Here is a 27461-nt window from a genome sequence, read left to right as displayed (position 1 = left end):
ATTTTGGGACTTTGTATTTTCCCTTATTTTGCCTCATTAGCCTCAATCTATGAGCTTAGCTGCAATGTAAAGAATGACTTAGATAAACTGAGAATGATTCATAAAATGTTCACTTTTATCTGTAACCAGGATCGTATGGGTTTGGTCCGTACAGTGAGCGTGGCTGTATTGAGTGTCTGTGCTCCTCGCACACCACAAATTGCAGCTCAGCAGACAATTGGTATGTCTCCTTGGTGGAGAGTCACTATTCACTGCTCAACCTAGAGGGCGCTGTTTCAGAGAGATGGACGGGGATCACAGAGACTGGAGCTGTAGTGGAGCTTGCTAGTGAACCTATCCTGGAGATCAGTGATCCAAGGTGAACACTGTATGATTATTGTTATCTTAATGTGTAAAAAACAACATCTTGAGTTACTCTTTGTACTTTGATTGAAACATTCAACAGCTTTTTTATGTGGCAGATTAGTGGCAACTTACAAATGCCATGACAAATGTAGTGATCATGAGGCTATAACTTTACCTTAATTCAACATTCCCAGAAATTTGTGCTGTACTATCGAAGCAAAGTGTAGATGTTAGGCGAGAAGGAGGTGTTGTGAAAATGAAAAATTTGGAAGGAGAGCATAGATCTGAAATGTCACTTAAAATCCAATTTCCTCATGTTTGTGTTTAGGTTCCCAATTACCTGTGACACCCAAGTCTTCATGTCTTTCCTCCAGTACATTTTCTTTGTATTTGATTGCAAAATATTGATCTTTATCACTGTAGATGTATCCCCACTTTTAACTATTTCTCCCCATTAAAGGAACCATGATTACCTTTGCAATATTGTATGGACGATTAAATGTGTAGCAGTATTGATCATCTGATATTACAATGTCACTGTTCCTTTCAGGTTTGTGCTAGAGTTCATGGATCCAGGCAACTCTTCCAACCTTTTTTTCGTCTCACCATCACCATACCTGGGTGACCACCGCACCGCATACGGTCAAATGTTTGAGTTCACCTTGAGTCAGACAACCAGCGACAATCTGACTTTTTCCCCAGAGGGCGATGTCTTTATATTTGGAGGTCAGGTTGATACCCCACTGGTTGCAAGCCTGCCTTCACCTCCTTTTTCCCCAGTTGACAATGCAACGACTTATCAGGTGAGGCATTGGAACGCAAACCAGAGCCATTGAATGGATGATTGTAAGCAAATAACAAAAATGTTCCTGCCTTTTCTTGTTTAAAAATGACCCCTAAAAGAGGCATCATATCCTATGTGAAAAATGTTCCAGAGTCGTGTCATGGTTTTAGATGATGATGACATTTTTAAGGGGAAATATTAGCTGGTGGTAAAATGATTGACCCAAATGGAATCCCCAATTTTCTTTTTTAATTTCTATATGCTAAAGGAAGAGTTGTGATGTGGTGATTATTTTCCCTTTTTTTTGGGGGGGGGGGGGGGGGGGGGGAAGGGGTTATACTTCCTGTAACCTTAAAACTGATTAACCCAAACAAAGGTCTGAACATTTCTTTTATTTTTGATTGGATAACTAATGGAAGAGCTGTGAGAGGATGACCGTGTCACTTTGCATAATTTGCATATGTAATTATGACCAACATATTTTTTTTTTCAAAAATATTCCTATATCAGTTAGCCCACCTATCATATCATATGTGCTTAGTTATGTCATTCTTTTTTCATTTATATATTGTTCTTACAGATTAAACTTCATGAGAATTATTGGAACCTTGGCAGTGTGTCAGGACCTAGACCCGCCATGGCACAGGTGGTGCGCATCTTAGCAGACATAGCCGAGATTCAAATCAGGGCCAAGTACTCCACGGTAAGACTGTCCAGTTAAAAACGAAATTGTTTCAGTCATGTTGGCAGAGCTGCAAACATTCCTTTGTTTGATATTCAGTGTGTTTTTTTTATTCCGACATGATATTTTTTTATTTGAGCAAATGTATATTTTCCTGATATTCAAGTTAGCATGTCGATTATGGGTACTGTAAAAGTGGAAATTTTCACGGTGTTGAAATTATTGCGCATTTCACGCAACCAGAAACTAGCATGAAAATGAAAGCATGCTAATATTTTTGTATGCCATATGTTTCTGTAATTGATGTCTTGATACTGTACTGCGTAATCAAAAACAGGCAAAACTAATCTAACCCGGCGGAGTGCGAAAAATTACTTGGGTAAAAATATCCACATTTAAAGTATTATGTCAATTCGTTAACTTCAATATGATTTTTACCACGATACCATTTCTGATATGCTGTGATGGGCCGTCCAGAATTGATAGCAAAGATCCAAATTGTTAAACCTCTTTGATCAAAATATAATTATGTAGGTGAATGTAATAGAATGTGACATGTTACCATTTTGCCGTGGTGAAGTCATAGACCGAAAAGTTGAAATATCTGCTAAAAAGAATGGTTATCTGTGACTTAAAATCAAGAAATCAGATGACATGGTGAAGTAGTCAAGAGTCTGATATCTTACTACTTTCTTCAAAATTTCAAAACAATGTATCAAAGAAAAAACAAATAGCATCTTGAAATGTACTCATTGATGTGTTTTTATGAAAAATTTCCCTTGTAAATTGACACGGGCTTGCCTGCATTTAAACATCAAAATGCTGATTTTCTTAAAACAGTGTTTGTATTATTTCCTGCTTGTGGGTTTGTAGGAGGAAAAAGTGTAAAAAAAGGTGGCTTCAGTACTTTTTTCTCATTGTTCCAAATCATTTGCCCAACTTTGGTTTTCACTCACCTGGAGGTAATACAAGTTTGATAAGTTTTGCCACGCATTTTAGTCACAGTAAATATAGGTATGTATACTAAAGTTTTATGTTAAGGGTTTTGAAGTCTTGTTTTGGTGTGTGTGATCTCAAATGGCAAGTATTTATGATATCTTTTCTTCAGTGACACAACGAACTATAAAGGAGAGTTCAACCCTTTCAAGTGATATACTTGTACTGGATTTTTTTTTTTTCATATTTCTTTTTTTGTTATCATGATTATTGCTTGCAGAATGTAAGGCTTCCATGAAAATAGTCAATATACATCTAATTTTATAGAATTTGAGCTTTTTATAACCAGATCTTTGGAAAGTAATTGGGTGAATATAAAATGTGACCTTGCACCTCAAAACAAACAAAAAGTCGCCAGACATGAATTTTTAGTTAAGACCATATTCTGAAAGAGCAGACTTTAAGCTTTACAATGATGTATAACTCAAATCATATGGATTCTCCTAACCTATCTAAATATTGGAAAGAAAGCACAAACTCAGGGAAAGTGTGAACTGAGAAAAGAGGCTCTGAAATACAGTGTCTATTCAAGCGCTTAATCTTTACCAAACCGTGCTGGCTGTGCGATGAATGGGACAAAAAACAGGAAGTAAACCACCAGAGTAACAACAATGAAGGAATTATCAGATTAAACTGAAATTAATCATGCCTCATTAACGCAGTCTGTCCATAATTAATGCCAACTTTCAAAGCAGTAGCACTATCCTTTCAAAAGTTATTAGAGTTGAAAGTGAAGAGTGTTGACAAGGTTTTTCAGAAATGAAAAAGGGATTCTAAAGACACACCTTATCACACTATTCTACCAAATTTGTTTGAGATAAACTGCTAAAAAAACACTTTTCTGCCCGTTTTATGATACCAAATTTTAGCATAATGTAAAAGAAGACCCGCTCTTTCAGAAAATATGAAAAAGTCAAGTTCGGCTAGGTTGACCCATTTCACTTATTTTCAGTCCTCACGCAAAATCAGTGTGTGCGACTTTATGTTCGTTTTGAGGTGCACAGTCACAAACATCTCACCAAGATAAAAGGAAACCACAAATAACTTACCGTTGTATTTTTATGGAAATCTAGAAAGACATACCTGGGAAAGGCTGGAATAGGTCACCGTGATAGAAATAATTTTTGGTCATTTGGAATATTTTTAGCTCCTCTAACTGATATGGCTTCTACAGATAAATACCTCCAGGGAAAACATATCTTGAGAAGACATCGCTACTTTCGTCATGAAGCCATAAAGTTTTAGGACACAAGATTTCTGTCTTTCTTTTTTTTTTCTTCTTTTTTTTTGTTCATTTGCAACATCCTATTTGGCATCTTTTGTTACTTTTGTGATGGAAGGATGCACAGATATTGAATACATGTAGTTACCATATTGGTACTTCAAGTAATCTTCCTTATTATGGCATTTGAAATTTGGATTTAGAAGAAAAAACAGAAATCACGTGTCTGGACAGGCAAATACTAATTAGAATAGGTCTATAGAACTGGCCAGGCCACGTGACACCAGTGATAGACTGCAACAATAGAATTAACAGCAAAAGCAGAGCTGAGTGTGTATACATATGAATCTTAAAATGCAACAATAGCACTCAGTGTCTACTGTGTAGTCATTTTTTCCAAGCTCAATGAATGGCTATGACACCAAGATGAACAGTTCTGTATTTGCACTCCATTCCTTCCCTTTGTACATTGCTTGCTCATTTGTTCCCATGTTTTAGGTAAATAAAATTTGCAGAAGGACTCAAAATCTATTGTCCATCATTTGGAATATGCTTGCAATACATAGAAATGGTCTACCAGGGTACTTGTCTGCCTGACATAATTTGCCAGAATAATGAGTTGTTATGGAGTATAAGATTAAAAGTGTATTAAGTTTCATTTGTAGTAAACAGTTTTCATCCTTAAATAGAAATGATCTAGCAGACTTCCCATTCTGTTGTGCGTAGTTAGAATGTTACGTGATGATCTATAGTGCCTTTACCTCTAGCAGCACTAGGACCCAACTGGCTGTATGCTATTCACTCTTGCATGGAAGATAGATGGATACTGCTTTTGCCCAATTCATGATTAGTTTATGCAGGGCTGCACCCTAACCAATGTTTTCTTCTGGTCCGATCTGCTCGTCAGACCAGTAAGTATCCAGTGTGTCCAATTTTTACTGGTCCATTTCTGGAAAAAAAGTAACTGGTTTTTGACTGTCAGACCAGGGCGCATTTACAATTGTATGTATCCACCATGATCAGATATGCTCGATTATGGCAGTACTATACCTTTTTTTTCCCTCTCTTTCTTTTTTTGGCTCGTACCTCACTTTTTTCATGTCGAAGTGAAGACATGTAACCTCAGCATATTTTCACATATTTTGTATGCCCATATGCATCCATATGGAGGAAAAAATGGACTATTTCTGCATGCATACCAAAACTATGTCTGACCTTTTCATAGCAGTGCTCATCATTGTGTTCTGATTTTGCTCTTTTTGTTTTGCTCACAGCTTCCTAGTCAGTCAGTATACTTCCATGACGCTGTTCTCTTTGAAGCCACCATGGTTGCCAATGCTTCATCCAATAACATCCGTGCTGACTTTGTTGAAAATTGTTCATGCCCACCAGAATACACAGTGAGTCTGGGAATGATACTGAATTCATACAGTAGTAATATCTGCTATTATATATGGCATTGACTAACCTTTATCTTCATTTCATTAATCATGTTTCCTATCACTGTGGAGATCAAGCCTGGAGATCCTCTATAGACACTGAACATGACCTCCGAAATTTTCCAGGGCCATGTAATATCTATGGAACAAAAGTAGGCATTTTTAGCTCGACTCTGGAAAGGCTTTTATATAACACATTGTTTCTGTGGAAGACCATAAACTGTATGTTATTGAAGGTTATGTAGTGTATGAAACTTGGTGATATTATCAATCATCATTGAATGCAGTGATTTGGAAGAAATTTTCATTTGCCAGCTATACCAACGTAACCTCATTACATTCTTACTTCGTGTGGGAAAACAAATATTGTGCAGATTAATCTGTACACCTATGTCACAATTGTATAATGTGGACGAGACATCAATTGTATGAGGAAATCCTAATACTGAAAAATAATTGTAGTTTGTATTTGTTCACATTTCCTGTTCATCTAGTCATTGGCGTAGGCCATTCTAGTCCCTCAATAATGAGGACAATGCCTTCAAACAGTCATGTAGGATTGATATACATGTATTTGTCTGTTTATAAAAGAGAAAGTAACAATTCAGTTCAATTCAAATTTATTTTCATCTTTTGACAGAACATAAGATATACTTCACTCTTTGTTTTGTGACAAAAGAATAATATGAACGTTACATTGTGAAAGGAGCAGAGTGTACAACAATAGTGAAACATTGTAAGACATCATTGTAATAATGAAACATTGTAATAAATCACAGAGGAAAACAAGTATGGAAAGTACGAAAAATGCAGTGCCCTACTGAAAAGACAATGCTTGTAATATGAGGGCTACTCGTTGTAGGCACAAGCAAGATTACATTTTTCTCTGGAATATCTTTTGCTACTAGGGCCAGTTTTGTGAAAGCTGTGCTCCTGGATATCGCCGTGCTACGATTGGAGGCGACTCCTTCACAGACTGTATTCCTTGTGACTGCAATGGTCACAGCGCCCTCCCATGTGACGTGGAGACAGGCGTGTGCAGTCAGTGTGGGGACAACACGGCTGGGGACTTCTGTCAGATGTGTCAAGATGGTTACTATGGCAATGCAACAATTGGGACATCAGGTTAGACATTTTATTTATCGATCTTTTCATCCATAACTATGCATGATCTGCTATGCAGAAAAAAAATTTACAAGTACAATGATGTACATACAAACATATTGCTATATTTCTCTGGCTCAAATTGCATCAAATAATAACTGCAGGAGACTTCTACTCTGCATGCCTACTTTGGCTTTGACAGTGTAAAGAGACTTTTTGTGTAGCTGTTACTCCTAACTTCATGGACAATTATTGTCCCAAGTGTCTTAGTAGAAATACACGGTACCTACAGCAGTGCTGAATAGTGTCTTTGCCATTATACCCCCATTCGTTCCATGCGCATATCCCTAATACTTATATCAATGCTTATATGATCAATTAGATGATGCAAAGTGTGTAAAAATGCAATAGTTTACCATGAAGACCAGATTGTGAATTGATAAGGATTTAGTCAATTGTGTAATTCCTACTAATTGTCATCCAGATTCGATACATCTATGCTTACAGCTGATAAAGGCCAAGAAAATACAGATTGAAGTAGCTATACGGTATTTAACCAACCCAAAAAACATGTTTCTTTAATGCGAGAGGAATACTTTGCATCCACTTTATATTTTCACCCACACACAGATGATTGCCAGCCATGCCAGTGTCCTGGTGTACCAGGCACCAACTCTTTCGCTGCTACCTGTGATGATAATGGAGTGTGCATTGACTGTAGGGAGGGGCATGGTGGAGAGAACTGCGAATTCTGTGTGGAAGGCTACTATGGAGTACCAACAGATATTGATGTAAGGTTTCAGTCATTCAGGGTGGTGAAATAGGATTCCTTTCTATGTTCCAGCTGCCTATAGTATAACGAAGAAAGAAAAGAAAAAACAAACGAACAAATGATGATGCAGAAAACTTTCATCAATTTGGGAGATCATACAATAGGAGATTCAGGCTTCTACTAATATCTAGTTGCCTAAAGAAGTCCTCAGGAGTGAACAAAAGCTAGCCAGCTGATTACTGAAGGTTGGTAGAAGCCTGAATCTCCTATTGTGAAACAAAGGATCTTTTGATATCAGACAAAAAAAAAATTAAGTAGTGAACGGTTCACATGCTTGCTCTAACAGACCAGTGATGTCTGTCACAATTGCTTTTTTGCAAACAAGATGAGATCATAAGTTAATTCCTTCCCGTTTGTACAGTAAAGAAATGATTGTGACATTCTGTATGTATTGAAATATTGAAATAGTGAAAACTTTTAATATCTGGAACTTTTTCTAGGTTCTTCTAAAATGCTAAACATTTCTCTTCTGATATAGAACAATGGGGGAGAGTGTCAGCCATGTTTCTGTAACCTGAGTCCTGACACATGTGACAGCACGACAGGCCAGTGTCTGAACTGTACTGGGAACACTTCAGGGCGGACGTGTGAGGTCTGCGACTTTGGCTACTGGGGTAGCATCGATAACTGCCAAGGTATGTTGCATCAGCTACGGTGGTCATTTGTCTACTAAAGCGTCCTTGCTTTCTGTGATGTATCAGTGGGGAGCTCTGCTCTTGTGTATAGAGCTGAATATCTCTGTAGTTAGACACATTAGCGTATCGTCGCTTTGGTGTCAAGACCTTGTATCTCAAATTTTGGGGAAAATAACTCTTTGGGTTAATGGTCAGATAATCAGATAAGCGATGTCCTGTCCAAATCATAACTGTCTTACCCCAAACATGAGGCCACCATGGCATGTCAAATGAAAGGCTATCCCAATTGATAGGGCCTATAGTGCTTTAGCTGCCATGTTTTTTGCCCTCCTGAACATTTGACATTTTGTAGATACGAGGTCTTATTGCCCCAGCAACAATATTTTAGGTGACTTGCTGTAAAGAGAAAGGTAACCTCCTCCCCCCCCCCCCCCCCCCAACACACACACACATTCACCACCAACACAAAATGTGAAGTTGGTCGATATATTTTAACCCATCAAGTTCTGGTGTAATTTTGCTGCAAAAAGGATTGTCTTGCCATCTTTAAATTGGCAACCCTGAATCTTACTGCATGTCTTCATCACAGAGAAATTAGATTGAAGTGGTAAAATTCATTCACTTTGAAAAAAAAAAAAATCAGAAAAATTGCCAATTTGAGAGAGATATGTTGATATTAATCCTCTAAAAATGTGTTGCTAATTTTTAAAGTGGAGAGTCAGATATCATCTTAAAGTAGAAAATTTCTCCTCTTGGAATTTGACATTAACTAAAGAATCTTGTGTGGTGGCTCTTGGTTGGCATTCTGATGCAAGGTGATAGTAGACAGGCATGATTGATGATTTAATAAGATTTAATTGGATTGGATTGAATCTTCCAGAGTGCACCTGTAATCTGACTGGTGGCCATGGCAACTGCACCCAAGATGCTGGCATATGTTACTGCTACCCCAATGTCGTGGGGGCGCAGTGCACGAAGTGTGCCCCTGACTCCTGGGGCTTCGCTAGTGGATCAGGGTGCACCGACTGCAACTGTCACCCGGTTGGAACACAAGACGGACAAACCCAGTGTGATCTGGTAGAGTATAAACTCATGAGTTAATTTCTGTTTGACCTGTGGACCCTTGATAGGAGGTCCTGATATTAATTGTGAAATGAGATATTTCACCCAAGATGTCCCAGCTGATAAATGGGTATCTGGCAATGCTGGGCAAAGTTTTCTCCATTCATCTATTTCATATGAGAACATGCCTTCTGAATTATCACAATGGGCACCACAAATTGTACAACTGCCTTGATGATAAATAAAAGACATTAGAAACAAAACAAAGCGTCTGAATCTTAGGATAGTGAATGCAATAGAAAGAAATTGCAATTTTAATGTTTGTAACACAGCCTTAGATATCATGTCCATATTGATGCGACATCCTTCAGCCCGGCATTGCATCATTTAAGCTTTTGTTTTGTAGTAAACTTTTTGTCTGAAAATTCATGCAGTACTTATATATTTCTCATTGTATTCTAGTTAAAGATCATACCCGTGTCCTTTTCCCCCCCCCCTTTTTTTTTAACCTTACAAAATAAGATAATGATCATGTTGGGAAACTTCTTGGTGCTCCTAGAAAATATAGATTATAGGGTAACAAACATGTCCATTAAAAAACCCTTCACTGCAGAAGTGACATACATCATTAAATGTAGGGCTTCATCTCCTCAGATTTTAAAGGTTAATGAAGCAAAAACCCATAAAAACAGACATTTTGACCAAAAGTTTTAAAAGGCAGCACGAAACAAGTCAGAAAAGTTCAATAAAAGGAGGATGCTAAAATAAAGAGAGATAAAGAAAAGACTGAAAGAATATAATCCTACAAAATACAGTATCTGATACAGATTTACAAGACTTTGGTCCATGATTATTGTAGTTGTTGCTGCTATTTGTTAAATGGAACTTCTTCTTTTTTTTTCTTGCGAAGGTGGCCATGATATTTTTTAGACTTGGTCACCAGTCAATACTATCATAGAATATGCCAGCCTATCACACTGACTGTATTGAGTACCAGCTCCTGATATTTTAAACATCTTCACTCACTAACAATAATTTAAGAAGGAATCAATTCTCTAGTCTTAGAATTACATTGCTATACACTACTCCTACTTCAAATACTTATTTCAAAAGATGTGTATCCAATATCTCCCTTGCACTAGCTATATATTTTCTCTCTTCCTCCACATTATCCCATGTGAATTTGCTTATTCTATCAAAGATGGCAAAAGACCATATTTCTCATTGTCCCCGCCGAACAAGTTCGAGCAGGGGACTATGAAACGGGCTCCGTACGTGTGTGTGTCCGTGTGTGTGTCCGTCCGTGTGTCCGTGTGTCCTTGCGTCCTTGCGTCCGTGCGTCCGTGCGTCCGTGTGTCCGTGCGTCCATGTGTGATCAAAATCTTCAATGTGCTACTTCTCTGTCATTTATGAGCCAATTTTGATTCTGTTTGCTGTATATGATAGCACTATGTGGGAGCTTTGAAACTTCTACACAGAACTTCAGTTGTGACCTTTGATCTTGACCTTTGACCTATATTGTATATTTTGCTACAAAATGCTACTCCTTCACCATTTCTAACCCGATTTTGATTCCGTTTGCTTTATGTGATGGCACTAGGTGAGGGCTTCAAAATTTGTACACAGAATTTTGACCCTTGACTTCTTTGACCTTTGACCTTGATTTTTGACCTATATTGTACATTGGCTACAAAATGCTACTCCTTCACCATTTCTAACCCGATTTCGATTCTGTTTGCTTTATGTGATGGCACTAGGTAAGGGCTTCAAAAGTTCTACACAGAATTTTGACCTTTGACTTCTTTGACCTTTGACCTTGATTTTTGACCTGTATCGTACATTTTGCTACAAAATGCTACTCCTTCGCCATTTCTAACCCGATTTCGATTCCGTTTGCTTTATGTGATGGCACTAGGTGAGGGCTTCAAAACTTTTACACAGAATTTTGACCTTTGACTTCTTTGACCTTTGACCTTGATTTTTGACCTATATTGTACAATGGCTACAAAATGCTACTCCTTTGCCATTTCTAACCCGATTTCGATTCCGTTTGCTTTATGTGATGGCACTAGGTGAGGGCTTCAAAAGTTCTACACAGAATTTTGACCTTTGACTTCTTTGACCTTTGACCTTGATTTTTGACCTGTATCGTACATTTTGCTACAAAATGCTACTCCTTCGCCATTTCTAACCCGATTTCGATTCCGTTTGCTTTATGTGATGGCACTAGGTGAGGGCTTCAAAACTTTTACACAGAATTTTGACCTTTGACTTCTTTGACCTTTGACCTTGATTTTTGACCTATATTGTACAATGGCTACAAAATGCTACTCCTTTGCCATTTCTAACCCGATTTCGATTCCGTTTGCTTTATGTGATGGCAGCAGGTGAGGGCTTCAAAACTTTCTACACAGAATTTTGACCTTTGACTTCTTTGACCTTTGACCTTGATTTGTGAGCTGTATTGTACATTTTGCTACAAAATGCTACTTCCGGCGGGGACATATATTACGCACCGCGTAATTTCTACTTTTCCTTGTTTTAAATGTTATCTATTCAAGCATCATTGAAAAATACTGCAAACTAAATAAACATAAAACACACACTTACAGTCACACCCTGTAAAAAAATAATCTTTACTCATTAGCATTCAAACAATACAAATACTATGATATAAGCTGATACCGCTGTACAAAGTAACAGAATAGTCACCCATTTTTTACATACACACACACACACACACACACGCATAAAGGCACACAGACTCACAATAGTCGTTGAAATGAATATGATATTTGAAAAGGAATGAGTGTCAGCTCGTTACTGCTTATAAGCTGCTACAGACGCAGTGGGAACACATGCCAGCCCAGTTTGGTGTTAATAGTTCACAGGTCAGACAAATTTGCTACTCAGTAGGATTTGTGACTGTGTGTTCCATGGTGTAAGTTACTACTTTGGGAAGCTGAGGGTGCATTCAAGCGGTCTCCTAAGGTGAACTGTACCGTACCGTACCCGCGCCAGAGGAGCATTTGAACACTCCTAAAGTGTACCGTACCGTACTGTACCGAGCCAAAAGAGGACCATTTCCCGATGTGCTCCAAAAGCGTACCAAAAGTTTGCTGTAAAGCATGCCCGTATCATGCGTGTAAGTCACAATGCAAAGACGTCATTCTCTTTGTTTGGGACAGCTGTAAGTAGTTCAAACGCGCCCCAGTTGATGACCCTCTTGCTACAAAATGTGTGACCTCTTCTAAAAATAGCTCATGAGGTATGCTTTCTCAACAGAGCACTCGAACGCTCCAGAACTGGCGTGGTACGGTACGCTTTAGTTCAGTTCGCTTTGGTTCACTTTAGAGTGCTCAAACGCACCCTAAGAGTTAATTCTTTGAATCAATTCCAAACAGATTACTGGGCAGTGTTCATGCAAAGACAGAGTGATTGGACAGCAGTGTGACCAGTGCATCATGGGATACTATGCCGTTGACCAGGAATGTATCGGTAAGTGATATCAAGTCTTTGGAGTGGGAGTATCTCTCTAGTTGTAGTTACTTTGCAGTTACCATGGGCAGTATTTTATAAAGTACCCTAGAATTACGTATGTGCACTAAGTGTCAATGAACACTCAGTAAAGTAATCTGCAGATTAATTTGATAGATAGTACCTCCAGACTTGTGTATCTACCGTGGCTGTCCTCAGTTCCTCAATGCTGCAAGGCCTGTTGTTGGTCTTCAGTACACTGATGTGTCTAGCCTGACTTTTCCCAATATGCAACACTGTTCATGAAACCTGAGAAGGTTTTAGGCTAGAGTTGATGCATGCCCTTGAATTAGTAGTACCATATACTAGTGGATTGTACCTTGACATACCTGTGTTTGGTTCATTTTTGGTCTTTTAAAGTAACCTTCTTACCTATGTGTATGAATTACAAGTTTTTCTCGTACAGCATGCTGTACAGTAAGTACTAGAGTGCTGTCTGAGTGCAGTCAACTGCACTGTAGGTAACCTTGGGCAGGATATTTTTAGTGATAGATGTTCCCCAATTCATTAAGATCAAAATTCTTTCTTTTTACCCAGTAGTCAGTTGAATTCATTGAACCATTTCTGTCCACTCTTACATTTTGCAAAGGCATACCAGGTAGTCTTTTTTTTACACTGCTTTCCACCAGTGTTTGATTTGTTGCAAAAGTTTTTTGATCCATAAAAACTGCAAAGTTTGATAAAGCTAGAGTCTGGAAACACCAGCTAAAATCAGCCTTGTAAACCAAAATGCTGTTTGAATGCCCCCTTGACAATCTGCACATGTGACTTTTGTTCTTCACTGCCACACATAGGTGAGATTTGATGCTCATTTTCTCTACATGGCAAAAATTTAGTGTAAATGTTTTTCTCAACAGTGATTTACATGATGCCAAATTTCAGTTTTTCTTTCTCCCAGCATGCAATTGTAACATGAATGGCACTACACTGAGTACATGCAGCAACGGCTCTTGCAGCTGTGACCAAGTCACAGGACAGTGTGGTTGCAAATTGGCAACAATAGCTGGAAGAACATGTGACCAATGTGGGCGACTCGAACAAGGTAACTGGATTCAAAATCCATTCGGAATTTGCAGGACTCTGTTTACTTCTGAAAAGGAGTATGTGGACTTGCTGCATTTGATGTTATTTAGTTGTTGCCCAGTAGTGCGTTAAAGATAGTCATGCTTACATCCAAATGAATTGAAGGTTTCAAAACTCACACAGAATCAGAACATCATAACTCATCATTTCAAGACATACATTTCTTACATCACTGCAGTACAAGAACTGTGAGCCATATATATTCAAAGCAGGCATTATAAGCAAAATGCATGCTTGAACAAGAGATCAGTAGGTTTGTGGGCCATATAAAGTAAACATCAGGCTGGAAACCAGGAACATATAATAGCCTACAAGCAGATTTCTTGAATTTGAGGTTTGAGACTTTCATTCTTCAATGTCTTGCCGTAGTGATGTGTTTGGATTTGTATGCATTCTCAAAACAAGAAGAATAGATGGTTACTAGTAATGCACATCCCATGTTTCTGATAGCATGCAGTGTTGCAAATGCCTATTCATTTTGTATCATTGGAAACAACATGCTGTAGAAGGTTGATATTCAGTAAAATTTATGTCTTGTTATTCTGTTTTTGCAGATACTGTGCAAGTTGTGGAAGAAATATTTGTTGGTAAGTTTTTGGACCAAACTTATGGCTACATTTTGATTTTCAGATTTGTTCATGTTGTTAGTGTGTGTTTGTCCAACATTTACATCATACACACACACACACACACACCCATTTTATTTCTCAAAAGTAGCATGCTCTGAATGAAGCTTCTCTATGTCTCTTTTCAAAATATGTAATGATATTCATAGCAAACGAGATTTGTTTGTGTGAGAGTATTTTTCAGTTTGAGTGAAAGAGTAGAAGAATGAAGGTATATGCTCTGGAAATAAAACCACTTGTGCAAGATAAATGTCCTTTCAAATGAATAATCCTGTAGGGTTGACAAAGTTTCAGAGTATTTAAGAGAAGTTTGCTGTTGGATGAATACATGTAAAGTTTGATCGCAAAATGGGCTAGATGCCTTTTTTAAACATTTCAAAGGAAATCCATCATCAGATAGAGCAAAATATGACCTTTCCTGTAACACCTCACTTGTAAAATGATAACGAGTATTCTTGAAGTTATAATTAAGAACATCCCATACTTTCTTAGTATTCTGTGTACTTTTTAGCAGAGCTGTAATCACAAATATCTCAACTTAGCAAGAATGGAGTTAACTCCTTTTGCCATCAAATGTTCTAAGTGTAAAGCAGTGAGGTATCGTTCTTTATCTAAGCCATTCTGAGACGCTCTTGTCTGTTCTCTATACCCGTGATCTCCATCCAGGGAGGTTTCCAAACTGTGAGCCGTGTCCAGAATGCTTCCAAAACTGGAGGAATGAGCTGGAGTTACTGGGAGAGCAGCTGGTTGGGGAGCGGATGAAACTTCTTCGTAAGTATTCCAGACAGAACATGGAATATTTGACGATAGCATTGGGGTTGCATTGGTTATTGAAATTAACTAAATGTAACTTCATTACCATCGTCTACCTTGCTTAATAAAAATTACTGTTCTTTAAATCAAAACTGTTCTTTAGAATGAAGAAGTTGTGAACATATGCTGGGTTTGCGGTTCACAATGTGTGAGTCCTGAAAGGACTGTTGGAATGAGAGGAGATATGAGATGATAGGAGAGAAAGAAGCGAGAAGGGAGAGTGAGCGGGAGTATTTTTTCTAGAGAGTGTGGTAGTCCTAAAAAGGACTGTGAACCAGAGAAGAGTGTGGAGCAAGGAGAAGGACTCGATGTTTAGGACTGTTGACTATCTGTCCTCAGGAGTGTCTCCTGAGGAAGGACAGTCAACTGTTGATTGTTGACTGTCTGGAACATCGAGTCCTTCTCCTTGCTCCATATTCTTCTCTGGTTCACAGTTCTTTTAAGAAGTACCACACTCTCCAGAAAGAATACTCCCGCAAACTTTCCTTTCTCGCTTTTTCCTCTCCTATCATCTCATATCTCCTCTCATTCCAACAGTCCTTTTCAGGACTCGCACATGGTGAATCGCAAACCCAGCATATGTTATGTACACCACCATGCAAACTTCTTCTTTCAAAGATCAAGAAGTTGTTGTGAATTAAGACCTATGAGATATTTTTTACTTTGATGAGCAGGTTTTTTACTAGCCATTTGACATTTCACCCCTTGTTGCAGAAATGTAGAGAACATTTAGTGCATATTATGCTGTGTGCAAGACATGATGCTTGATGCCCGATGTAACGTTTATCACAAACTCTCCTTCCAGCATTACATGCTTCTTCGTAATCATGCACACACAGTGAGTGTACTAAAGGAGGGCATGGTATCACATTATGGCACTGTCCTTGTAGTTGTCTGAACCGTTCTGAAAAATTTGTATCACTGAGTAAAAAAAAAATGACATTCCACTGCAAAATCGAGAATACTGGAGTGATGGTGGAAGTCATACCAAATTCATGGAAATCACATTCAGTGGTGATAAATTCATAATAATGGAGAACACTGGATATTTTTTTTTGTTTTCATGTTTTTTATGAGGAAAACCATTCTTTTTTCAGCTGTTAGGTCTCATTTTTTTCCTTCCTGTCTCTGTTAATGTCATCAGCGTAGCAGAGAGTAAGAGAAGCCATACAACGTCTAGACAAAGGGCCGAATGCATAAACACTAGTAATTGCTTCGAATGTGCTAGCCTTTTGCTGGAATCCGTATGCATAAAAATAAGCATTTGATTGCAAGCAAAAGCTTTTGCTTGCTGCCCGCAAGCAATTGCTTAGAGACCAAGCATTTGCTTAAAAACATATGCATAAAACGAACCTTTTGCTTGTTCCTGTGAGAAATTGCTTACGATTTTCCAAGCTCTGTAAAACGAATGTGAGCTTTTGCTTAACTGGGACGTTCACTTTTAAGTATCATTATCATATTCATAAAAGAAAGACCAAACTTGAGCAGGAGTGGTATAAATCGTAGGAAGTCCTCTTTTAATGAGAAGTGTGAGAAACTTTTGTGTTTCAGCAACGGGAATGTCCAGTAGTTAGCATGCAAAATGTTATGAGAAACAGGTAGGATTTCTGACATCTGTGGAGAGCAAGGAGACATCTCTCCACGTGTGACCTGGCAAATCCAGGCTACTATAAGCAGTGATGGGAATCAGCCAGTATGTGTGTGTATAGATGTGTGTGTGCATCTGTATGTGCATTTATGAGTGTCATTTCATAGCTCTTTTGCTATGTCAGGAAATGTTTCCGTACACACACGCCCTTTCAAATACATGCTGTCACACCCGCTTGCGCCTTTGTTCTTGTGTTCGCACAGGCGTGACGTCCCTTTTGTTGAAAATGCAAGCAGTTGCTTGTGCGGGACAAGCAAAAGGTTATGCATATGGATTTAAGCAACTACTTGAGCTAGACCTTTTGCTAAACGAGCTTGTGCTTTTGCTTGAAGCAATTGCTTACGAGCAATTTTTAGTTTTATGCATTTGGCCCAAGGGTACTAACCAGACAGGGAGGGTGTGCCAATGTGTTTTGAAATCTTGTGAGTTTTATTATCCTTAGACTGCCATCTTTCTCTCACTCTCTGTCTATACTCTCACCCCATGTCAGAACTTCTTGGTAACTATGGCAACCTGACCGATGAGGAGGTTGGGGGATTGCTCACTTCTCTCCGGGGGAACCTCACCTATGCAGATCAAGTCATTGCAGAAGGGAACCTTGAGGCTGAGAGGCTTCAAAACATTCAAAGTGCATTTGTGATGGTGAGTTAAAGGTCGATAACTTGATGTGTATGTATGACACAGCTTTAATCCTTATCTACTGATCTGTGTGATATCCCGTAGTTCACACACAAATACTAAGAAACTGGAGAAATTGTAGCAGAAATAACTGAGACAACGACGTCATCATTCTATAGAACTTTGACACAACATCCCACGGTCCCTTGCCTTGCCTCCTTTCACTATTTGGATTATGCCATTCACTTTAAAGTCTACAACAGCTAACAGAATACAGGTCTACAAATATGCATGTGAGATAAAACAATGCAGTGCATGTATGTACTGCACTGTAATCCTATCCATAGGTGTATGGTTTAGATCACAGTACCTACCAGTCTTCATCATGAAGATTTCAAAATTGATGGTTGTCTTTCCATATAAAGACTATTCATATTTTTCATAAAAATGCTTTCTTTGGTATAAGTGATATGGTTATAGTAATAAATGTGTAGAATCTAGTTCATATGTGTCTATGTTGTTATTTCACATTCATCACCCAATACATCTTGAATAAAGACCATGGTTTTCTCTTTTAATTGATGCATAGTTTTCCATTCTTTTCCTGTTATTAGTTCCAGTGACATCAATTTGAAAATGACAGAGCACAGTTGAGGGAACATGTTTGAAAAAGCCTCTGGCATATTAAGGAGCTTGTAAAATGAATTATGTAACAGGCAGATGTGTTTATAAATGACATTACATTGCAATATGAGCTACATCATATTTGGGATAATATCACCTTATCAAACTTCGGGTTCTGCAGTACATGTTGTACTCTCATCATGTATTTAACAGTAACACGAGGTTGTTATTCGAGTAAGATGTGGCTCTTGTTTGTGTGGGTACATGCTCTGTTTTGCCGAGGTCTTCCATATGAGTCAACCATAATGAGAATTGGTATTAATAAGCTTTGTTGCTTCACATCTAAGAGAAGTGATTTGAGTTTAACCCTTACTAGGCTGGGGGGGGGGGGCCTCCGAGGCCCCCCCCCACCCGACATTCCGCGCGATGTATCGCTATCGCGAAAAGCTATCGCCGTGATGTTTCATGACTTTTTTCTTTCGAGTCTCCCGCATCTTTTGACACCAAAGTTGTGATGCCCGTGCGCGTGGTTCCGAAGTTGCGCATAAATATGTACATGCATGTCAGACCAAAAATTGCTCAAAAACGTAAATTTGTGTACTATTTCAATGCAAACTGTGCTTACAGGCAAATTTCATAAAAGCATGATTATTTGGGGGTTTATTGATTAAAATCAACTAATAACATATTTTCTTGTTCGGAACAATGTCGAGGACAAATTTCATCGAAAAAACAATGAAAAACATAAAGTAAAAAACAAAGAAATATATAAGAAATTTTTAAAAAGCAATAAAATACTTAAGAAATTTTTCTGATGGCACAATTTTTTCTCTTACATTTGCTAAGGACACTAAAAAGAATATTTACACAAAAAATGTGCCTGTTTTGAGGCTTACTTAGTGACTTATACCAAATTGTCTGATTTCATGCATCATTATGCATAAATTAGCATGATTTAGCATAAATGATAATTTTTTTTTGAAAAATTAAGTTCATGGTACTTTAGATTACATCATAGGCAATGAGTGTGCCAATTTTCGTTGCAATCGCATGGTCGACGGCCGAGATCTTGGGGGGGGGGGGGCCTGGGAAGCCCCCCCACTCTATCATCTACCTGCATAGCCCGGCCTAGTTAGGGTTAAGAAGTATCACAATCATTCACACAAGGATGATAAGAGTTTTGCTGAATTTGTTTAGGCTTGAAGATTTAGACCAATGTCATCATGGAATTTGAAGCATCTAGTTTATTAAACTACTCAGTTCAATCAAAAGTCAGTAATGACACTTGTAAGCCTGTTCAACTCTGTAATCACTCTTTATTCATGACATATTATATTTTGTGCAGATATCACTTCTCCTTGAGAACCAGACAGCTCAGCTAGATCACTTGTCTGCTTTAGAAAGAAACATCACAGCCCTGCTAGCTGCAACTGCCGAGTTTGCTGGATCTGTGGAGGTGGAGCCAGGCGTGATGCGAACTTCAGATCGTCTCAACCAGGAGCTGTCGGCAGTACTGAACACAATAGAGGGCGTCGCAGCAGATGGTTTTACGGAGTGGACTGCCGTTCAAAGGATCTACGGGGAAACGCAAGCACTTCAGGCCCAGGCCCAGCGGCTCCTTGTAGAGGTCAATGACCTGGTTCGGGATGTGGAGGATGCCGCCTCCCAGCGAGGAACAGTGGAAGGCATCCTGGCCACGCCCAGTAGGGTAGGAGAGGTGGAGGAGAATCAACAGCGCCTGCAGCTGATTGCATCCTTACAGGAGGAGTACCCACTGGAGTTCACCCAGCTTAATGCCTCAGCCTCTCAGGAGCTGGTGGGGACAGCCAATGATACGGCTACGGAGGCTCTCCAAAGGGCCCAAGATGGGCGCCAGGTTACCCAGGGGAACGTTTACAGGAGCGAAGTGGCCAGGTTTAACGCATCGCAAGCTGCAGTGGCTACAATGATGGCGACGACAGCTGTGCTAACCTACCAGGTATCACTCACTCAATGTGTTTTGGTTGTCATCAAAGTGTTGGTTGCACACATAGAATTAAACTAGAGGGAAGTTTAGTGCATTGGTTTGGGTCTGCCTCAAAGATTCTACATTCAAGTGTGCACGATTACAGAGTAAACCTTTTACGCAGCAATCAGTATTTTTCCACCTTCAAATTTTTGACACTGTGTCAAAGATCTTGTTTGATAACTTTTCCACTTTTTTTTAATGATGAGTAAATAGCATATTGTGCTGCAATGTGCAAGGACACTTCTTGAGTTACATGTAGGTGATAATACAGAAGGAAAACAAATTCTGGAAAGTTTTCTGGTTTGTCTTTGGTAGAATTCATAATTGTCTGTAAACTTTTAAATGTCTACCAATCAGATATAGTGGCTATGAGCTGAATGCTGTCCCTCTGGTATAGATTGAGGGCGCCCTTCATACTATGATTTGATCATGTGCCAGGCTGTTGCAAAACCCTGTAACGTGAGGGAGGGTAGGTCGTGACCGAGTGTGGTAAAGTTCAACCAAGAGCCCTATAAGTGGGGCTGAGAGAATTCCAGATCATGTGCAAATGCCAAGGTGTCACTGTACACGTATGAAATTGCCATTTTGAGGGTGATAGAAGGTATTTCTGCCAAAGGTTGTTAATAGACCTCTCCATGGTATGATTTTGTCCAAGAACTTTCCAAAACCTTAAAATTTGCATTGACATTTCAAACTGACTGAAAGAATGTATGATCCACATAATGCTTTGTGAAAAATGGTGATTTTGTGGCCTGTATCCTCGGAGAAATGTCATTTCCATATTTTTATGCCTCTGCCACGAAGTGATAATTATTATTCCTCTAACTCTCCTTGAATGCCTCCACTAAATTTAGGCAGTCACGTCCAGGCCCTACCGCTTAATTGGAGTAGGCCAAGGAGGTTGTGTTTTTTACTGACGTTGGTTTGTTTGCCTGTTTTCAAAATTAGAAAGTTATGAACCGATTTAGAGGAAATTTCTGGGAAAAGTTGATAATGACACATGGAACAGATTATTAAATCATGGTAGTGATTCGGATCACCGTCTAGATCCAGATTTTATTTTAAGGATCTTTATCAAACTTTGCCATTTTAAGCATATGTTCACATAACTCCACAATAGATTGCCACATTAATCAGCATGGCCATCACTTGTTTGTACAGTATATTAGGATGTTTGACTGTTACTCAACGTTAACTTTATTATGCAGTGAGAAATCAGAATATGGGTGGAAATTGATGGATGCCCAGGATTTTCAGCTTCTTTTCTCATTTTTTTATGTGCACACTAAGAACCATCCTTATTCTCCACAAAATACAGGACATTTGAAAAACATTATCTCAGTATTCGTACATGACATTATTACAGTACGACCTCTCTTTGATATCCGGCTTCCCTTATATTATGTATTATTAGGATGCGATCTCGCCGAGATTTGTCTTATTCAATCTATTCAATTACTTGGAAAATGGGGATTTCAAACTCAACCAAACACGTACACTAACTTACATGAAATGCATATTATTCCCAACATAATTAACATACATTCACATTCAATTTTCATCTAAATAACATGCATTCCAACATTTACTAAAATTTTGCACAGATAGCAAAGAAAGATAAAGAAAAATTTCAGTGTATGCTACCTGCAATAGGTTACATGTAGCTACCATTGGTTAGGCAACTGCGTGTATTAAACATTGAGTCTCCAAATCCGACCAAATCCCTTATCTGGATGAGCGCCGGTCCTGGCATTTCCAGATAAGAGAGGTTGCACTGTACATCCAACACTGATTATACTACCACAAGTATGCTATGGTGTATCAGAGTATTATTAGGTGCAGAAAAAAGCCCCTCAAAACTGTTACTGTATACGCCGAATATTTTGCGAGGTTTTTATTTTCGCGAATTTTGCGAGTCAGGTGCTATTCGCTAAATTAAAGACACATGAAAATATTGACTTTGATCCCCGATGTGAATATGACGTACGCGTGTACACTTTTTTTGTTCAGTACTGGACTCCACAATCACGAATTTAACCACTCGCAAAATCGTCAGGAATTCTCAATTCACGAAAATTTAGACTCGCAAAATGTATGGCGTATACAGTATTCGATAGCAGTAAGCCAGTAGAATCAAAAGGGAATCAAAAGCGGCCTGAGCTTTTGATCCTTGCATAATCTTCATCAGAGGCAAATAGTTTTCCTCTGGTGAAGATCTTGCAAGGATCAAAAGCTCAGGCCCCTTTTGACTTTAGAGGTATTCAGTGAGAAAGATGATGCAAAAGTCTTAGTCTGCTTCTGTGGGATCACTTGGGTACCAATGCTCTATTGATCTATCCTCTGCCAGGAACTTGCCATGGGTGCTCGGGAGAACATCACCAGTGCCTACATTGACACGCTATTAGCCCTTGCCCAACTCGACGCTGCCGAGACGGACAGCGAAGAGGCGCTGCAGGCCGCCATCGCCACGCAGGTGATGCAGGTTCAGTCACCGTCTGAGATGGAGACCCTTGTGGAGCAAATCAACCAGACAAGTCTGTCGGATTCCACCATCTCTCCTCTGCTAGCAAACGCCTCAGCATCACTTTCTTCAGCAGAGGATATTTTAAATGCGTCCAAGCAAGCCTTGTAAGAAGATGGAATCTCATATCTGAAACATTTTTTTTTTGGAAGTTGCAAAATGATGTTAACAAATGCAGAATAATTTCATTAAAAGAAGATTTTAAAGAAATATGGATTTCTCAATTCTACTGTTGGTCAGACTCTTCTATAATGTTCTAGTTTTGTAGCAAGGGTCATTTATATAATCCTGTTATGCAGCAAGTCTGTAAACGTTTAGATATCATACATCCGGAATTAGAATGGCAGGACTACTACATCTTAAAACAGGATCTACATCAAGATTTATCCTCAGCATTGGATATATAATAGTGTATATTCAAGGATCTGATGGAGAAGCATCCTGTTTTTGTTGAATCATTCTTTATTACTGAAATGACATAGTTCTGGAAAAGAACATGTAACTGGGTTGAAAGAAATTCAGCCAAGGAATATATGGATATACATAATAAATGTCATTATGAAAAAATGAAACTTGTGAAAGTAGTTAACTGTTTTCCTCATAAAGATCCTTGTCATTCAGTCTTGAGAACACACATCGCCGGATGCACAGGGACAACCTTTTCTCAGAACAAACAAATAAATACACAACCTTGGTTAAGTAAGTCATTTTTTAAAAGTATATAACATGTTTATGAGGTATAAACCTTGTTGAATATCAAGGATATGATTTTATAACCTGTGTTCAGTACAACAGCCTAACTGTAAAATCTGAAATATACAGAGTTCAATGTGAACAGTGAGTATATTTGGGATGATGCTTACAAGATACTTCACAGGATATGCTCTTTAGGATATATTTGGTGATAATTTTGTTTTGAAATATTTTTTTTTTTCCCTCTACCAAGGCAAGATGCCTATGCCGTGAGGTCTCAGCTGAACACCATCGAGTATGAGCTTGCTGAGGCAGAAAGAATACGAGAGGAAGTGGCTGAGGTATCTGAGGAAACAGCGAGGAATGTAACCAACATTAATGATATCACCAATCAGGTTAGTGGCAACAGGTGTGGGTGGTGTCATACATAATAACCTTGGAAAATTTGATATTTTCCCGTGTCTCATGCTACAAGATGTATTCTATGAGTCATTATGTTTCAGTTACAGTAGCTTTGTTGTTCAATTTGAAAGGAAAATTAAACCCCAATTATAATAATAATAATAATAATGATAATTGCATTTATCTGGCGCTTCATACTGACGTTTCTAAGCGCACTTTGCTACTCCTACAAATAGATTAGAAAACACAATAACATTAACAAAATCAGCATTAACAGTAACAAAAGAAGAATTATATGTATGATTGTTGATTGTTACTGTTGCAAGCTTTGTTTTGTATGAGGTGGCAAAATGTATGCATGTAGAATAATACACACTACATAAATTGAAAACAGGTAGAATGTATAGTAGAATGGAATTTTTGTAAGTTATTAGCATGCATTTCGAATCAGGTTAAAAGGGAGGCCACTGTTCTCCCAAATAATTCACTTTCTTTTCCCAGCTGTTAGGCACCTGCAACATAACAACAATAATACAAAAACAAAACAAAACTATGGTGCAGTCACTTTGGCTGAAACAAATTTGGCCAGACTGTCCCAAAATGCATTCTGAAGAGATTTGCTCACCATTCCTCTCTCCTGTTTGCATGGTTAGGTACAGGAGCTGAGCACCTCCAGACTGAATGAAGCAGAAGTGACATCTGCCCTCGTTGCCGACCTTCAGCAGAGTGCTATCGAGGGTCAGGAGTGTTTCAGTGCCAAGAGGGCCCAAGCAGAGGATGCCAGTCGACGTGCAGACAGAGCAAGACAAGGAACAGAAGTCACACAGGAGGTACGTACATTATAATGAGCATGATAACATCAAAAGTTTTTGAAAGACTGTCTCTATTAAGGCTTCCGTCACACTACAGCGAATGCCCAACGAATGCCCAACGAATGTCCCATGAATTTGAAAATGTGAAGATATGTTCACATCCATTGGTAATACTAGAATAGTATGTAACATGCTTGATGTTCTTTGTATTCATTAGTTATTCGTTGGGATTCGCAGAGATACGCTGGAGCCGATTTTTTTTTTAACATGTCCAAAATCTCCAGTGTATCTCTGCGAATCTCTACGAATCTCTACGAATAGCTAATGAATTCAAAGAACGTCAGACATGCAAACTGTCTTCACATTTTCGAATTCGTTGGGCTTTCGCTTGGCATTCATTGGGCATTCGCTGTAGTGTGATGGGGCCTTTAGAAAGATATTTCCTAAAGGACCCAGTGTAGAAACTATGATAAAAAGCAATAAGCTGTTGGGTACTTGTTGTGATTGTCATAAATTTATATCATATATAGACATATCTAATGACATCATATCACATATCCATTCAGACATAGTAAGATTACAAGTTGCACTAGTAGATATTGAGTCTGAAAAATATTTCAATAACTGAGGATTAACAATACACCTGCAAGGAATTTGTCCCACACTTTAGTTGCACAAAAAGAGAGAAGAAATTGGACTTCCAATTTTTTTAATCGGTCACACGTCAGTCTTGTATTTGTTAACTAGTTGAGACAGATTTGCAATACTCCGTATCTTGTTTTATTGTGGTTCATGATGGAGAAATATCTAACTATTCAAAGCTTAGTGATTCTTCTCTCTTTTTTGCAGCTTTGTTATTGTTTTTGCATGTCACATCCTCATGAACGGGTTGAAAATTTGATGAATTTATGATAACACATTATTCTAAACTCACAATGCTTGAACAACTGGTTCTTACAGTGACTGCTCCTCAACATCTTTATTTTAGTATTTCTGTCAGCCATCTTGTCAATTAAACTTTCATTCTTTTTTTAATGCTTTTAGCAATATTCTCCTTGTGTCATGATGGTATTTAACCTCCTCTGTTAGTGTTGGCCATTTTAAAACCAGAAGAAATTAATAGTGCTGTACTTATCAATGGATTTGCTTCGCTTTTGGTTGCTTCTCTGTCTATGATAACTTACGAAACGGGTGGTCATAACATATTTTTATAAGAAAAAAAGACCACACACACACAGAAAGATTATGTTATGTCTTGATTTTGGTGAGATTAAGAGAGAATAATGAATGAGATAATATGATATATATGGCATACTTTTTTTTAATTAAATGACAAAGAAACTGTTTGTCATGTAACTTTGTTAAATGGGAACTTAAAATTATAGATATATGAATAAATTTTGTTTAGCTTAAATGAGAAGTGGACAGACACTAATAATCACTGGAAGTTTGAGATCTTATAATATGCATGGTTTGCCTTGATAACAAATGGTGTCTTAGAAATATGTCACAATCTCACATTTATATTTGTTTTGGTTTTGGTTTTTGTTTTGTAGGAGCTAGTATCTGTTCAAGCTGAAGCAATCAGTCTATCAGCAGATGTTACCATGGCAATGGATGATTCCAGTGAAAACCTTGAAAGCATTAGTGACGTCAGATCAGATGCTGCGACCCTCAACAGTGATGTGCTGACTGTAGCAGACATGGCCACTCTAGATGGTATGTGTTTGCTGTTTCTGCACCTTAGAAAACACATTAACATTCATGAGCTGATAAACTGAAACATGTTTTTGTGCAAGTTTGTTGTGCATCAACAGCCTCAAAGATATGTGTTATAGTTTAGCAAGCCTTGCCACACTCTGGTAAACACAAACAGTGTTAAGTTTTAAAGGGATTGTGTAGTTTTTATTGAGACAGGGTAGTCAGCTTTTGATTTCATGAGATAACTAGAAACCACATATGAGATATTAAAGAGCATGCAATTACAAGAGGAATTAAAAGTTTATTTGATGAAAATTGGTAATGATATGGCTGAGTAAAAGAAAGTGGTCCTAATAAAATGTGGGTCCCACCTGTTATGAGGACCTCTTTGTTTTTGGATATCTCAGCCATTTTAAAAAAATGCCCGATGTTACTTCAAGTTATCGAGTCTTGTTTTGCATGTGCCATTTGGTTTTTGTACTCATGTAATTTATGCACCAATATTCATGAAAGATATCATTTTGTTGAGTAACCTCAGCAGAAGACTGGCAGGTTTGCCACAAAACATTTCCACCAGCCTTAAACTCATCCTTTGTTGAAATCTTCTTTACTGTTGCAGCCTTGATCAGAGAATACACTGACCAGCGGTCAGAAATGGACAATATGAAGCGGGTCCTGGACCAAATGGAGGCTAGCCTTGATGCAGTCCTGGACAATCTGCAGGGAATCGGGACTGGGGAGATACAGTGCAACAACTGAAATAGAGACGAGTCATCGTAATCACCCATTTTTCATAATGCATTGTTACAAGCATATCCCTAGCTTGGGACTGGCTGTCACTGGCTGAACATGGTTGAAACATGGCTGAAAACTACTGTCTTCTGATTTGTCATTCATTATTGTTATTATTTCTAGTGCCTCTCTTTTTGGTTGAAATCGTGCTGAATAGGAATAGAGTTGCATAAGGTGTGCCAGTTTTTCTGTTGTGAGGGAAGGTATAGGTATCAGTATTGTGTACAGTTGTCCAGACTGTCCATAGCTACTGTATGTACTATATGGCAAGTGTTTTGTCTGTTTTTCATTGTGCCTGTAATGTTCCTGTAGTGTAGCATGGGAAGGACTTGATTGCTTATTATCTGTGCCAACTTGTTACTGCTAGAAAAGGTAGCATTATTTTTTTTTTTTCAAACCGTGTGTGGATCTGCAACAATTTTAGCAGGACCTTTGTGAAAACATTACCAAAGACTAAAGGCATTTTTGGCAGTGGGCAATAG

General features: G+C 38.4%; 1 protein-coding gene across 1 annotated transcript in view; it reads left to right on the top strand.

Moving 5' to 3' along the window:
- LOC139727187 (laminin subunit alpha-1-like) overlaps window positions 1–27171 on the top strand; it is a 50324-nt gene extending 23153 nt beyond the window's left edge. Inside the window, exons 18-36 of the mRNA XM_071638147.1 lie at window positions 130–358; window positions 896–1148; window positions 1710–1832; window positions 5304–5429; window positions 6377–6593; window positions 7203–7363; window positions 7883–8039; window positions 8920–9116; window positions 12506–12599; window positions 13537–13680; window positions 14276–14308; window positions 15014–15118; window positions 17299–17450; window positions 19396–20028; window positions 22406–22686; window positions 23526–23667; window positions 24328–24504; window positions 26043–26205; window positions 26807–27171. Coding sequence (XP_071494248.1) covers window positions 130–358; window positions 896–1148; window positions 1710–1832; window positions 5304–5429; window positions 6377–6593; window positions 7203–7363; window positions 7883–8039; window positions 8920–9116; window positions 12506–12599; window positions 13537–13680; window positions 14276–14308; window positions 15014–15118; window positions 17299–17450; window positions 19396–20028; window positions 22406–22686; window positions 23526–23667; window positions 24328–24504; window positions 26043–26205; window positions 26807–26946 — 3527 coding nt within the window. The 3' untranslated portion in view covers window positions 26947–27171. The remainder of the gene's footprint in view (window positions 1–129; window positions 359–895; window positions 1149–1709; window positions 1833–5303; window positions 5430–6376; window positions 6594–7202; window positions 7364–7882; window positions 8040–8919; window positions 9117–12505; window positions 12600–13536; window positions 13681–14275; window positions 14309–15013; window positions 15119–17298; window positions 17451–19395; window positions 20029–22405; window positions 22687–23525; window positions 23668–24327; window positions 24505–26042; window positions 26206–26806) is intronic.
- Window positions 27172–27461: the final 290 nt, after the last annotated feature.

Source organism: Diadema antillarum, unplaced genomic scaffold, assembly GCF_040938485.1.
Source record: "Diadema antillarum isolate AM-2024a unplaced genomic scaffold, OU_Dant_1.0 seq00000122_RagTag, whole genome shotgun sequence".
Lineage (NCBI taxonomy): Eukaryota > Metazoa > Echinodermata > Echinoidea > Diadematoida > Diadematidae > Diadema > Diadema antillarum.
The sequence above is the reverse complement of the archived record's forward strand: the minus strand, read 5'-3'. Positions and strand labels throughout refer to the sequence as shown.